The 17,008-nt window shown below is 29.0% G+C and overlaps 1 protein-coding gene across 1 annotated transcript in view; it reads left to right on the top strand.

The window, feature by feature from the left end:
* LOC126746596 (uncharacterized) overlaps positions 1 to 17,008 on the top strand; it is a 31,528-nt gene that overhangs the window by 7,492 nt on the left and 7,028 nt on the right. Inside the window, exons 2-3 of the mRNA XM_050454907.1 lie at positions 7,405 to 7,568; positions 7,622 to 7,787. Of these exons, the coding sequence (XP_050310864.1) occupies positions 7,412 to 7,568; positions 7,622 to 7,787 (323 nt within the window). The 5' untranslated portion in view covers positions 7,405 to 7,411. The remainder of the gene's footprint in view (positions 1 to 7,404; positions 7,569 to 7,621; positions 7,788 to 17,008) is intronic.

Here is a 17,008-nt window from a genome sequence, read left to right as displayed (position 1 = left end):
TAGGTGATCGAAGTTTTTTTTTTAAATTTTAGAAAAATGAGCCACAATATTTTTTTTACGGGAAATATTACCCATAAATCATTGAAATTTTTATTTAATTAATTCCATGTATTTGAGCCATAAATTCACTATAGTTTTATTTTTTAAGCAGTTGAGTACTTAGATGCCTATTTTTTATTAAATCCAGGCACTTGATCATTTTTTTTTCAAATTTTAACTAATGGAAGATTTTTTTTTTAATTTTGTTAAAATATAAATTCATCAGAATTACTTTACTCTTATTAATATTATTTTATAATTCTAGGCAGTTTAGCCATAAATTCGATATAATTATTTAATTTTTTTAGGAAATTGGGCTCAAATACAAAAAGAAATTGATATCTAAATTCCAGGCAATTGAGCTATAAATGTATCAATAGGCCCCTAAATGTCAATCTTTTCTATTAAATTCCAGGCAGTTGATCCATTTTTTTTCCAATTTTAGACAGTGGATTCGTCATAATTTCTTTAGTGATTTTTTCCTATTAAATTCTAAGTATATAAGTTCTAAATTTAATATTATTATTTCATAATTCTAGGCAGTTGAGCCATAAATTCCACAAAATTATTTAATTTTTCATGAGATTGGGCTTAAATCCAAAAAAAAATTGATATCAACATTCTAGGCAATTGAGCCATAAATTTATAGATAAGTCCTTAAACGTCTATTTTTTCTAGGAAATTCCAGGCAGTTAATGAATTTTTTTACCAATTTTTGACCGTGGACGTTTTTTAATAATTGTTTTTAGTTCAAGCAGTTACGCCATAAATTCATCATAATTTTTTTAGTCATTTTTTCCTATTAAGTTCCAGGTATATAAGTTCTAAATTTATTAATAATATTTCATAATTCTAGGCAGTTGAGCCATAAGTTCGACATAATTATTTAATTTTTTAGGAAATTGGGCTTAAATACAAAAAAAATTGATACCAACATTCCAGGCAATTGAGCCATAAATTTATAGATAGGCCCCTAAATATCTATTTTTTCTAATAAATTCCAGGCAGTTGAGCCATAAATTCACCAAAATTCCTTAAGTGTTTTTATTTTCTATTAAATTCCAGGTAGTCAAGTTCTAAATTTATTAATATTATCTTACAATTTCAAGCAGTTGAACCAGAAATTAAATATATTTATTTAATTTTCGAGGAAACTGGGCCTGAATGTTAAAAAAATTGCTATAATAAATTCCAGGCAATTGGGATATAAATTCACCAATAGGCTTCTAGATGTCTATTTTTTCTATTAAATTTCAGGCACTTGAGCCATAATTTCATTAAGATTCCTCAAGTTCTCTATATCTATTAAATTCTAGGTATTAAATTTTAAATTTTTCATTTATATTGTACAATTTCACGCAGTAATAAGGCCATAAATTATTTAATTTTTTAGTAAATACGGCTCTAATACAAAAAAAATTAATATATTATATATCAGGCAACTGAGCCATAAATTCATAAATGTGAATATTTTTTATTAAATTTCATGCAGCTGATTTTTTTTTTAATTTTAAGCAATTAAAAAACTATTTTTTTTTAAATTATTTGTTTCCTTTAAACTCTTATTTAATTGTATTAATTGAGTACTTTTAATATTATATTATTCTAAAAAATGAAACATATATTCATTAAATTCTAGGCTTTTTGGACCATAGTTGGTTTTTTAAGATTTTAGAAAAATGAGGCACAGTAGTTTTTTTTGGAAATTTTATGCATAAATAATTATTCTTTTTTTAATTTTAAGCAATCTTTTCTAATATATTGTTTATGGTTTCCTTTTTCTATATATTATTAAAATAAATAGAGACGAGACTAAATGCGAGTATATTTGATCCACAATTTTCATGGATCTCAGAACAATAATTTTATCATTATTTTTACAACGTGGAAATACTTTAATAATTTTCTTTAGGGTATTAGTTATAGAACATTTTACGTAGATCAGTACTCAATATTATGGAATCCTAAGGAATCCAAATAAATACAAATTTAGGTGCCTGTAATGCATAACTTAAAAGGATTTAAGGGACCTTTTCTTTTTTTTGAATATTTTTGTTAATTCCAAGCACTTAAGGTATAAACTTTTTTTTTTTCTTTCTGGCAATTAGATCTCTCCCTATATCTCCCTTTTTCTGTTAAATTCCTTAAAGGTAGTTAAGATTAAAATTTAATAAAATAATTTTACAATTCCAGGAAGTTGACCCTATAGTTTTTTAATCTGTTTCTCTATGTCATCTTAATAACCTGAAGATATTTTTATATGGGTCTCTTTCTAATCAAACTGCCTGTAAAGGATAGAAATATTTTATCAATTATAGGCAGTTGAGGGCATCACATTTCTGATCCTCTCTGTAGTTTTTCCAGAGAGAGAAACACTCACTTTTTGTTACATGTGCCTGAAAGGGATAGAAGAAATATCTTACAAATTCCAGGAATTTAATGGAATCACTTTTTTTAAATTTCTCAGAAAACCTAAAGGCCTTATAGCTCATTTACTTTCTCTGTTTACCTCAAGTTCCTGGACGAGATAGATAGTGATAAATATTATTATACTGATTACAGGCATGATTGCGTTTTAAACATTTTCTTTCTAGATTATCTATTATTATTGTTTATTATCTTGTCTATTTCATAATAATATTTTATTATTTCACGCAGTTTATTTTATAGAGCCATAAATTAATTCATCCTCACGTACTCTCTCCCTATCTCTCCTACTTTGTCACACTCTTTTGTCCCATGGAGACAATGGACATTCGCGTCATGAACAATTAAACGGCATATCTTTTTGTATAACCTACAAAGGTTGCTTTTCAGCTCTGTTTGCCTAAATCTTAGTGAACGTTGACGTCGGCTCTCTAATAGAGAAATATTGTCATATGTTCTATATAATTTGATGATGAAAACGGGCTCTATGTGCTATTTTTTATCGTTAAAGAAGGCGTACAAAGGGGAATCTAAAATAATGAAGTCGAAAGCTGATTATATCGATTTAGGATCCCAATTTGGATCGGGGGTTCCAAACGACGGCTCATTTTGTATTTTACAGCCAATCATCTAAAAATATTGAAAGATTTTATAGGGATTTTGCAAGCAGGCTTTAACAAGGTTGTTTTTTTGGTTTTTATTGTTTCTTTTAGGCACGATCTGTTGACACTTTTAAGGGTTAATTGTTATTCAGGAAGGCATCCAGAAACCGGGCGTTTTTGTACCAAAACCGTTTTTAAACACCAGAGAAATTTTGCATGTACAAGTCGTTAGGGTCGTTAGGAACATAAGAAGCTTAAAAAAAACACTGAAACAACAGGCAGTTTTTGAAATATGCTGTTTAAGAATTCGCTTTTCTTATCGGTTTGTATAAGATTAAATACAAAATAATTTTCTCGATATCTATCGATCTTTATCGTTAAAAGAAAAAGTTATGAAGATTTTTCGAAATATTAAAAAGTTATCAAGGTTTTCTAAATTTTTTATATTGTTTAATTGATTTAAATTATTATTGAGTTTTATTTATTAAATTTCAGGTAAATAATAGAGAACTTTTTTCTGCTGGTCTGAAAGAGTAAATTATTAACGAGCTCGTAGCTTAATGGTGAGGAATAGTGTGGTATAAAAAAGTGATTTGCCTGAAATAAAAACGAACTAATTTATGACTCAACTGCATGGAATTATAAAACAATAGATACATAAATGCCCGAATTAAAAAAAAATATGGCTGTACTACCTCAAATAAAAAATTATAATTTGTAGTTCAACTCACTTAGACTTTTGGACGTGTGTCTGAAATTCATGAAAATTTATTGCCTAAAATGAATAGGATAGCTAAGGTCAACACTGTCTTAAATAATAATTATAAACTTGAAATGCCTATAATTAAATAATATAATAAAGCGTGAAATGACATTGAAGAATCTCCCTAGAATTAGAACACAAAAATAGAGTGTTTGGTAAACAGCTTGAAGCGAAAATACTTAAACGCCTAAAATAATTAAAAAAAAAACCAAGTTGCCTTTATGGCTCAACTGCCTGGAATAGTAGGTAGCTAAGCTGTGCTGACAAAAAATTAGTTAAAATAAATACCTGAAATTTCGAATATTCCACCATCTATCTATCTTAAACATTAATTAGATGTTGCCTGAAATTGGGAAAAAAAATTGCCAGAAATCAAATGAAATTAGATTCCTTGAATTAAAGCAGAAAAATAGATTATTCAATAGAGAGCCTAAATAAGGCAGTTTTTGACTTAAATAAAAAAATTGCCTGAATGATTGATGACTCAACTGTCTGGAGTAAAAATTATATTAATGTTAATTAAATATTGAAATGGAAACTTATACTGGCTTATAAAGTATAGTGCCTGAATTTGACGAAAATTATAGCTTAATTGCCTTTACTTATTCGATATTGCCTATAAATTTGTAAAAGCCAAAATTACTTAAATGGTTCAACTATTCAACTGCGTGGACGAAATATTTAATTGAAAATTAATTAAATTATTGGCTCAAATGCCTGGAATAACATATCAGTAGTAAGTTGGAATGTCCACCATTTAACTGTCTAAAATATTATTAAAATATTGCCTAGAATGGCTAAAATTTAAAAAAAACTGCTCCGAATTAATATAAATTAACTAATGTAAGAAAATGGAGTATTTGATAAAGAGTTTTAGAAAGGAAGTCTTTGGCTTATGTAGCTAAAATTAAAAAATGCTTGAAGGGTTTATGGCTCAACTGCCTGGAATAAAAATTAGATTTAAGTTTATTAAATACAAAAATGTATAATTAAAGTGGTTTATAAAGTGAGGTTAGCCTAAATGCATGGTTTATGACTCATGCTGGAATAACGCATTCATGATTTTAAAATACAGGCATAAGTACTTGAAATACCAAATAAATTTATGCCTGAAATCATAGGAAAAAACAAATAGTTTTGTCAGTGGGAGAAATATATTCATAATTGCCTGAAAATTTATGGCTTAACTGTCTTTAATAATTCAATATTGCCTAAAAATTTCCATTAATATTGCTTACATGGTTATTGGCTCAACTGCCTGGAATAAATATTAAATTGTAAATTACTTACATTATTGGCTCAGATGCCTGGAATAACATATCAGGTAGCTAAACTATGCTGAAAAAAAAATCCAACATAACTACTTTAAATTTTGGAAACTGCACCACTTGAGAAGTCCTAAATAATAATAAGATGTTGACTAGAATGGCTAAAATTTGAAAAAAAAAAATTGTGAACTTGAGTATTTGATAAATAATTTTAAAAGGGAAGTTTTTGGCTTAAGTAGCTAAAATTAAAAAATGCTTGAATGGTTTATGGCTCAACTGCCTGGAATAAAAATCAGATTTAAATTTACTAAATACAAAAATGTATAATTAAAGTGGTTTATAAAGTGAGGTTAGCCTAAATGCATGGTTTATGACTCATGCTGGAATAACGCATGAGTCACATGATTTTAAAATACAGGCATAAGTACTTTAAATAACAAATAAATTTATGCTTGAAATCATAGGAGAAAATAGACAGTTTTGTCAGTGGGAGAAATATATTCATATTTGCCTGAAAATTTATGGCTTAACTGCCTTTACTAATTCAATATTGCCTAAAAATTTCCATTAATATTGCTTAAATGGTTATTGGCTCAACTGCCTGGAATAAAAATCAGATTTAATTTTACTAAATACAACAATGTATAATTAAATTGTCTTATAAAGTGAGGTGAATTTTACGAAACAGCCCTAATTAATACAATTTCCTGAAAATTTATTAGTCTGGTTGAGCAGGAAGTTTATTGAAAATTAAGGGTACAGAAAAGACCTGGACGTTTTTTAAAAATCCTTATAAAGATAATAAAGGTATTGGAATTCTAATTGCCAAGTGCCTGTAAGAAATAAACTAATTTCTTACTTTAAATGCTCAAAATTTGGCAATTATTGAACTTTAAATCTCAGATCCGGTCTTTTCTGAAGAAAATGCGAAATTTCTTCCAGGCAACTGAACCCATTTTTATCGTCTCCCAGGCATTCCAAATGATTTCCTAATTTTTTTCCTAGAAGTTTATTCATTTAATATTATTTAAACTACCTTAAAAAATACATTAGTGCATTGAATGGTTTATGACTTATGCTGGAATAACGTATTCATAATAATAAAATACAGGCATAAGTGCTTAAAATAACAAATAAATTTATGCCTAGAATCATCGGAAAAAATAAACAGTTTTGCCAGGGGGAAAAATATATTCATAATTGCCTGGAAATTTATGGCTTAACTGCCTTTACTAATTCAATATTGCCTAAAAATGTCCATTATAATTGCTTAAATTATTATTGGCTCAACTGCCTGGAATAACATATCAAGTAGCTAAACTATGCTGAAAAAAAATCCAACATAACTACTTTAAATTTTGGAAACTGCACCACTTAAGAAGTCCTAAATATTAATAAAATGTTGCCTAGAATGGCTAAAATTTGAAAAAAAAATTGTGAAATTGAGTATTTGATAAATAATTTTAAAAGGGAAGTTTTAGGCTTAAGTAGCTAAAATTAAAAAATGCTTGAATGGTTTATGGCTCAGCTGCCTGGAAGAAAATTCAGATTTAATTTTACTAAATACGAAAAATGTATAATTAAAATGTTTTATAAATTGAGGTTAGCCTAAATGCCTGAATTTTACGAAATAGCCCTGTATAATTAATACAATATTACCTGAAGTAGTTTAAAACAATAATAAAATTCAGCAATACCTAAAATTTAATTAAATTAACTAGAAAAAGAGCCTGAAAAGGGGAGCTTTCAGCTTAAATTCCTAAAATATTTAAAAAAACAAAATTGACCGAACTAAAAAAAATATCTAGGTAGTTAAGTTCAGAAGAAGGTTTTCTAAATGATTTCCTAATTTTTTTACTGGATGTTTAATCATTTAATATTATTTAAACTACCTTAAATAATATAATAGCGCCTTGAATGGTTTATGACTTATGCTGGAATAACGTATGCATATGTTATTTCAGGCACAAGTGCCTGAAATAGCAAATAAATTTATGCCTAGAATCAGCGAAAAAAACAAACAGTTTTGTCAGTGGGAAAAATATATTCATAATGGCCTAAAAACTAATGGCTGGAAAAGATATATTATTTAAATACCTGGAATCTATAGCTTCTGGCTCAAATGTCTTAAAAAACGTTAAAAAAATGCCTAAAACTAATAATTTATAGTATAACTACCTGGAATTTAAGAAACAACTTTATACCTTTATAAAATATGAACTGCTTTTGTCATCTTGCAAAGAAATACTAACTAAACAAACACTATAGGCTGCAGTAAATTCAAACATTAATTGAATTTCTTTAGTTATAAAATGGCGTCACCAACAACACTAGAAGTGCAACGTGAAGTGGCCGCAAGACTGGAACACGACGATATCCTATCAAATATGGCCGTCCAGAAGAGCAGTGCATCCAGCAGAAGAAACTACATGTTCAGCGTTAGAGGGGATAGATCCAGATCAGAGCAAGGTAACTTTAAAAAAAAAACAATTTTTTTTAAATTATTTAAATTATATTGTTAGGTCCTCACCCTATAGCTATTACGCAACACATGTGGACCGGTGCAAAAAAAACTAAAAAACGAACTTCTGCCCCACAAATGGGAGCAAACAATGCTGGGGGCATGAGGACAGCTCTGATCTTGAGATCGAGAAGATCCTGGCCGGTTGCGCCAATGGCTCAGTACAGGTACGTTAAAATTAAGTTAAAGTGTCTAAAGCTATTTTCGCTCAAAAGAAAATCCTTTCTATTTGTACGTCTAAGCCGGTTTACCTCGCTTTTCATCGTCGGTTTTTAAAATTTAAGCGGTCCTTCGTAATCCGGTTTAGTGGCGAAAAGTGTCGATGTGAGCCACGGGAAACTATTAAATTGCTTTAAGGGAACGTTCCGTTATGCTACTTTTTGTTAGCGTCAAAGTGCAATAAGAATTTTCCGGTTTTTGTGAAGGCTGAGGGAGTTATTCAGCTCTAATGCACATCCCTAATGTCATTACTAATGTCAACTGTCATAGCTGTTACTTCTAGGAAATTGGCCCATCCCTAGTTTTGTTATCACTGACTAAACGGAACCAAACTGAATAGACAGAAATAGCATAGTTTCGGTTTCTATACCTTCACTTTTATAACCCTACTTTTACGTACTTAATTTTAGTGAGGAAAATTCGTTGACTAATTCGATCATCTTTACTCTCCTTATCGATGTCACCTGTCATAGCTATCACTTTTAATGACAATAATTTTTAATTACAGGCGCAAAGTAAAATTTGTTTATTATAACCCCACTTGATGTAAAATAACTCTTAACTTAAAGCTCTAGTTCTCTGTTTTTTTGAATTTATGAAATATTTATCTGAATTAGTCTATTACTACTATTTCAAAAACTATTTTCATCTATCATATCTATATCACTAATAACACTACTTTCGTAGTGGCGTTATACAATTTGCTAATCTCTACTCTCGTAATTAATATCAACTGTCATAGCTGTCACTGCTATAGATTTGGCCCATCTCTATATTTGCTATCAATGTCATATATCCTAACTGTCACTCTTAATGACGTTATTGATTTAATAAAAATCGACATTTCTTCAACATAACCCCACTTTTGCCCTTGATTTAAAATATCTGTTTTCTGCAATTAGGATATTTTCTTTTTCAGTCTTTTTCTATTTAGTATATGGAAGATTTATTGGAAGTTTGCGCACCACTAGTTTTAAAATGAATGTCATTCGTCATTCTGTCACTTTTAATAACGTAGTTGTCAAATTAGAAAGCAAAAACAATATTTCGATTAACATAACTCCATTTTCCTAGTGGAGGATTCGTTGTACAATTTGTTTATTTTTACTCTGGGTATCAATGTCAACTCAATGTCATAGTTGTCTATTTTTAGTAAGGAAAATTCGTTGGCAAATTCGCTCATCTCTACTTTCCTCATCGATGTCACCTGTCATAACTGTCACTTTTAATGACATTTATTTTTAGTTACAGGCGCAATGTAAAATGTGTTTAATATAACTCCATTCTTGCATATTCTTGTCTTCACTTGACATAAAATAACTCTTAACTTAAAGTTCTAGTTCTCTGTTTTTTTGAATTTATGAAATATTTATCTGAATTAGTCTATTATTGCTATTTTAAATACTATTTTCATCTATCATATCTATATCACTGATAACACCACTTTCGTAGTGGCCTTATACAATTTGCTCATCTCTACTCTCGTAATTAATATCAACTGTCATAGCTGTCACTGCTATAGATTTGGCCCATCTCTATTTTTGCTATCAATGTCATGTATCATAACTGTCATTCTTAATGACGTTATTAACCCCACTTTTGCCCTTGTCAATTGTCATAGTTGTCACTACTATAAAATTTGCCCATTTCTATTTTTACCATTAATGTCATGTGTCATAACTGTCAATCTTATTGATGTTTTTTGGTTTAATAGGGATGTAAAATTAACATTTCATCCTTGATATAATATATAATATGTTTCGCCCAATTCGGAAAATTCCTTTTTCAGATTTTTAGTATTTGATTTATGAAAAATTCATTGGTAATTGGCCCATTACTATTTTCAAAATTATTGTCACGTATTAGTGCTAATGATGTAACTATCATAATAAAGTAAAAACCTCCACTTTTTAGTGGAGCATGCGTTGTACAATTTGCTCATCCTAAACAACTCAACTGTCCCACTTGACACTTCGCCCATCCCTATTTTTGTCATCAATGTCATCTGTCACGACTGTCACTCTTAATAGAGATGTGAAACCCACATTTTCATCAACATAACCCCTCTTTCGCATGTTTATGCCTTCCCTTGATATAAGATATTTGTTTCTCCCAAGTTAAGATATTTTATTATTTGATTTATGAAATATTTATTGGAACTGTCCCATTACTATTTTTAAAATGTCTGTCGTCCAACATAACTGTCACTGTCAATGATGTTATTATCATAATAGAGAAAAAAAGTGATTTCTTGGTTACTCTAACCCCACTTTCGTAGTTGCGTATTCGTTATATAATTTGCTCATGCCTACTCTCGTAATTAATGTCAACTGTCAAAGCTATCACTGCTTGGCAATTCGCCCATCCCCATTTTTACCATCAATGTCATCTGTCGAAGCTGTCACTGGTTTTGATAGAGATGTAAAAATAGAGTTTAAAGCACATAACCTCACTTGTGCCTATTTTTTCCTTCTTTTGATAAAAAATTACTGTATCTCTACTTCCACTCTATTATAATAGTCACGGTCAGTGATGCTGACGTAATTATTATAATAGAGATGAGACTTGATGAACTTAACCGTACTCTTAATAATTATAACCTCAAAAAATATTTTATTACTGTTTTATTAGGGTTACATAACCAAAAAAGTTTATAAGGCATATAAATCGATAATCTGCCCAAGCAGTTACATAAATAAAAGGTCGCTTTTAATGCGAATTTCATTTTTGCCATAAAACTTTACGGTTTCATGAGAGAGATGGGGCTTTAGGGTGATAAAAAATTACTTAATCCCGACTGTAAATTCCCTAAAATTTTCCCCGGGAAATACAGTTTAATATCGAATTTCCATAATTAGTTTCCCTTTCGCAGCACCTTCGAAACTTACTTGGAATTCCAAACTGCTCCGGCATATTCCGGGGCCTAAAACATACGTCGTAATCGCAAAATGATACGATACATCACGTATCTTGTGAGATTAGGATGAATCCTGAACTTATTACCGGTATCTGATATACCCACATTCAACCAGGGGAATCAAATGGAGGGATAAAAGGGATTTTAGCATGGGAAATTGAAAATAAGTTAAACGAATGACTATTTCATTTTTCGGTTGGCACCACTGTACCGCTTTCGAATCCCTAAAGGGTTTATTCAATTTGATTATAAATACGTAGAAAATGCACATTAAAAAAAAAGTTATTCGTATCCAATAAAGTTATGCAATGCATGTAAATTAAGTTTATATGCAATTTTTTACCCTTAGATACCTCTAGTTTTTTTTAAATCAAGGTAAGAGCATACAGCATTTAAGTAATGCATAGAAAATAAGTCTTAATCGCATTTTGCTTTACGTGCTCCAAACTGCGTTTTAATGAGGACCAAATTACATTTTAAAGAAAAGTAACCGCGTCCATTAAATTCCAATTACTTATAAATTATTTTTTTTGCTATTACATGCTCTTAAGTACTAAAATACAACAAACATACATAATAAATTTCCAAAACCGTTTTTAATTAAAAAACGTGGAAATTAAATTTATGCATCTAAATTGAGTGACTGCTTTTTGATTAAGAAAAGTGCAACTCCTAGGAAAAAGTTGTTCGTTTCCATTAAAGTTATGCATGCAAATTAGGTTTAAATTTAGTCTTAATATTTTTTAATCAATGAAAGTGCAAACTTCAAGCAAGAGCTGCCAATATCCATTAAAGTTATGCCAACAAATTAGGTTTAAATACAGTTATTATGCCGAAAACACCAAACAAAAATACCCCAAAAAGTCTCCCCCGATAAAGTCGAATGGTGACATATTGGGAAAGTCCTTGCGGTAAAACTTAAGGGATTTGTATCCCCCGAAGGAATATATTCAAGGAAGCATTAATAATACGGCCAAATAGGTTTAGAAACCTTAAGGATTTCGGGACTTGGGCAGGTCAAAGTTTCCCTTGAAAAAAAAACCCTAAACCTAATCATTCTTTTGTGTAGAAATAACCTTGGGGTCCTTGGGGACCCAGAACGATATTATAGTATCCCGAAGGAAACTTTATTTCTGGGTCCAAAATTAACTGCGGATCATTTCCAATAAACGAGAACTGAGTTTTTATTACTGCGGACAACAAGTTAAAGAAAAACGAGAATTAGGGTCCAGGAAATGAGAAAATTGTATAGGAAAGTTGCTCGTGTCTATTAAGGTTATGCATATGAAATGTCAAAACATGAAAAAGTTGACAGTAAATAAAACAATTTTTTATGAAAATAAAAGTGAAGTTATTAAAAACAACAAAGTGAACACTGACGTTTAGATCTATTTGCAGAACATATTTTTATCCAGTTAAAAAAAATTGTACATTTTGACCAAAAACAAACAATAAATTAGATATTAAGAGAAGTAAAATTAGTTGAAGAAAAAATATAGACTTAACAAAATAGTAGAAGTGCTCGAGGAGGAAGCATAAAAAATAAGAAAATTCCATTATGTTGCTTCATATTTTCTAATTTTTTAGGATTTTATTGGTGCGATATAATTTTAGGTATAAAAAGTATTTACAAAATTACAAATGTTTCTAAAAAATCAAAAACTCTTCACACACAAATAAATAAAAAAAAAGCAAAAAAAGGTTTTACTTTCTACAAGCAAAACATAGTTTAGATTCAGAAAAACTGAGATACAACCCAACTGCCTGGAAGAAACAAAAAACTACTGTAACTGAATAGATAAAAATAATTTTACTGCTTTATATACTCGCCTAAAAAATGTACTGTCTAGATAAAATTAAAAGGGGCATTAATTGCCTAAAAAAAATAAAACTAATAAAATATAAATTAATTTAATTGCCTGAAAAATTTACTTTAGATAAAAAAATTAAATTTGTTCTCAAAATGCATAGTTTTTGAGTAAATGGGGAAAAACTGAATCAATACGTACCCCTAGTTTTTTATAAATTTGACTTGCCTTGCTTCTAGTTGTAAGGCACATCAAATTACAGGAAATTAAATTCTCTTTAAAAAATGTTTTATGAGTTTCTCTTAAAAATTGAACAGTTTTTGAGAAAACTGGGAAAAACCTAATTTTAATGGGAACCCTATATTTTTTATATCTATTGGACGAATGTTTAGTTTAATTTTTACTATATCTAATTAAATTTTTAAAGTTTTTTGATCAATTTTAATCACAATCATCGTTTTATTAATGTTCCCAATTTTTCTTGGATTTTTATTAAATTTAATTACATTTCTTTAGTTTTTTAAAATGCGTCTTTACTTAATACGCATTTTTGTATCTACAATTTTATCAGAAAATATGTTTGCCTATAGTTAAATTATTATGCATTTATAAAGTAATTTAACCAAATTAAAAAAACGTGCATAACATACATTTAAATTATGCATTAAATTAAAAAAAATATTGTAGTTTCTAATTTTTGTTAAATGAAATTTAGTTGTATTTTGAATTTTTTAATTTAATTTTATATGCATAATTTTTAATTGATACGGTGGCCTCTTGTTGTTTATTAATAGTAAGTTAATAATAAAAAGGTATGATTTAATAAAAAAATAAAACAATTAAAAACAATATTCAAAAACGTGCATCAGATATATTTAATATGTAATTTCTAATTTTAGTTAAATAAAATTTATTTGTATTTTGCGTTTTTCTACTAAATTTTATATGCATCATTTTATTAGATACGATCGCATTTTGTTTTTCATTTTAAATGAATATTATTTAGGTATGGTTTATTAGGAAATAAAACATATAAAAGCAATATATAAAACCGAGCACCAGACACATTTAAATTATGCCTTAAATTCAAAGAAAAATATTGTAATTTCTAATTTTAGGTAAATAAAATTTATTTTTATTTTGCATTTTTCTATTAGATTTTATATGCATAATTTCAATAGATACGACTGCCTTTTGTTTATTATTTTGAATAATTTTATTGACCTATGGTTTCATTAAAAAGTAAAACCACTAAAAAATAACATATAAAACCGTGCATCAGACATATTTAAATTATGCATTAAATTTAACGAAATATTGTAATTTCTAATTTAAGGTAAATAAAATTTATTTTTATTTTGCATTTTTCTATTGGATTTTATGTGCATAATTTCAATAGATACCACTGCCTTTTATTTATTATCTTGAATAATATTATTGAGCTATGGTTTAATTAAAAAGTAAGACAATTAAAAAAGAAACTGAACAACGTACATCAGATACAATTAAATTATGCATTAAACTCAAAGTGATATATCGTAATTTCCAATCTAAATTAAATAAAATTTGGAAGCATGTTTGCATTTTTCTATTAAATTTTATATGCATAATTTTAATAAATACGACTGCCATATGTTTATTATTTTAAATATTATTATTGAGCTATGGTTTAATTAAAAAGTAAAACAACTAAAAACGAAACTAAACAACGTGCATCAGATGCAATTAAATTATGCATTAAATTCAAAGTGAAATATCGTATTTTCCAATCTAAATTAAATAAAATTTGGAAGCATGTTTGCATTTTTCTATTAAATTTTATATGCCTAAATTCAATAGATACGATTACCTTTTACTTATTATTTAAATTTTTATTTAAGTGGTAAATTATGTCCAGTAAAGTTATGCATAAAATATCGCAATTTCTAGTCAAATATTTAAGATCTTTCTTGCATTTTTAATAAATAACAAAGCAGACACAATATAATCTTTTAATTCTCTAGAAAGTTCTCTTCTCTCCCTTCATCCCTTGAATTATTAATATACCCGAGGGCTGTCTTACTAAACTCAATTAGTACATCAATAAGAAAGGGTCGGACACTTAAGGGTCGTCCGACAAATTCAATAGATGGTCCAGAATTAATAAGATAAAGTTTTTTTTGTTAAAATTATTATCAAGCTTTGAAGGGTTGATGAACGAGTCTTGAGATGCCCTTTGAGCGTGGTTGAGTAATGGACCGCGTCACGGAAACTATTTTAACTGGCAAACTTCGATAAACGACTCGGCAATTTTAAAGTTAAAATAAGCGCGAAATATGCACCTGAGGCGCGAATATTTTCCTCAAAGACGATTGCCAGTTGTTGGCTTGGAAACGAGTTATTTAGCATTTAATTTCTAATTCACCTAAATAATATTTGGTGCATAACCTAAGTGAATACGATAAACGTTATCCTATATTCTAACTAAGGCATTTAGAGCTGAACATTAAATTACTGATTGCAGTTTACTCATATAATAGACAGGCGTAATGTTCTAATGGCGCAATACAGTTTACATTTTAAACTACATTACCGTACTCCCGGGTTACTGGAAACAATTATTAAGGTTCATATTGATTAGAACCGCATTCGAAACACAAGAGTTTAATTAAATAATTATTTAAGATTAAATTGAATCAAAACTAAAGTTGAATTTACTGGAAAATAGGAGCACCGGTACGCGCATAACAAAGAAATATCTGTAGCTGACGCTTTCGGCTTCTGAAAATTTAATTTATTTGCACACAATATAGCGCCAAGTTATTTTTATTAAATTCCATCGCTTAAACGGTTGGTTAAGTATCTCTCCATTTAATTGTTTAAGTGGAAATTTATGTAAAATGTTGGCAATTCGTGGATATTGATGAGCATTGCAGCGCCAATTATAGTAGAATCAAAACCAAGTCATGTGAAAGCCTAATTTCTATTTCACATCACCGAAGTAAATAACTGTTTTTATTTTGGGATCAGTAAACAATTTCCTCATTAAAAATAAATAATTGACATCAAATTTGATTGAATTTTGCCCTAAAAAAAGGCCTTTTGCATCATTGATTCGTAAAGAAAATTACAAATGTGTACCGGTGACGATACAAATTAATTATTACGCCCACTATGTAATTACGGATTTTCAGCACATTCAGCAGGTTTTAATTGCGTTAAAGGTTATTATCACTAAATGAGAGGCACATATTGTAAGTAATTTAAAATGCATTGGCCTATTTCTAGTCAAGTGGTATATTCTAATCAGCATATGCTACCGAGGCCTAACAAAAAATACAAAAATATTTAATTTATTGGAAGCATCTCAAATCTTAAATATCTATAAAAATGTAGTATACAGGGTGTCATTGAAATGGTGTAAAAAAATTCGGAGGGTGATAGTACTCCTAAAAATTTTAAAAAAAGTTCCTATAACTATAGGGCGGAAAATGCATATTAAGGGAGTTAGGGGCACTGAAAGGGTAAATTTAAAAAACGGTTTTTTGAAATTGTAGGCTTAAAAAACGAGATAAAATTTCGAAAAAAAATCCTCTGCCATAAATTTTGACCCAAAATCAAATGGTGATACTGAAAAATAATTTGGAAAATCGGAAAGGGTAGTTTTTGCAAGGGTAGGGGGTTAATTCGTGAATAACTTTTTTTAGGTTATTTTTTTCGCAACGTGGGTTCATTTTCTAAAAACTACATACTTTTTCCTACAAAAAAGGTACTCTTGTTGCACATCGCCCAGAACGATGGTTTTCGAGAAAATTGAAGGCAAAAAGTTTGCTCTGATGGGTTGCTAACTGGTTAAACAACATAAACCTATGAAAGTTATGGGGTTTCAAAAGTAAACACGTAGTTATTAAATAATTAATTGAAAAATCTAAATTTTATGATTTTTAAAACATCTTATTGCTTTTAAAAACGAAATAAACCAATTACCAAAATTCCTTATTAAAATAATGCATTTCTTAATTCATTCATAGTAAATGTTCAAAGTGACCACCATTCATTTCAATGCAGACATCTGCTCTTCTTCTCCATGATCTGCGTACCCTGTGGAATATCCCTGGGGTTGTACGAATTTGATTGGAACAGTCGATAATGCGTTGACGTAGTTGCTCTTCAGTATTAATCGGCACTGAGTAAACCAAAGTTTTCAAGTGGCCCCAGAAGTAGAAATCTAATGGATTAAGATCTGGTGATCAAAGTCACAATTTGGAATAATTTACGTGTAAACTTGTCAACTCGCGCACGTTGAGTTTGAGAATAGGGGATTGGGTCCGCGTATTGAATATTTGGTACTCGCGGTGTAAACTAGGCTAATGAATCAAATAAGTATGCATTTAATAAGGAATTTTGGTAATTGGTTTATTTTGTTTTTTTAAAGCAATACGATGTTTTAAAAATCATGAAATTT

The sequence above is a fragment of the Anthonomus grandis genome, chromosome 17 (genome assembly GCF_022605725.1).
Source record: "Anthonomus grandis grandis chromosome 17, icAntGran1.3, whole genome shotgun sequence".
NCBI lineage: Eukaryota > Metazoa > Arthropoda > Insecta > Coleoptera > Curculionidae > Anthonomus > Anthonomus grandis.
This window is presented reverse-complemented; position numbering and strand designations above follow the sequence as displayed.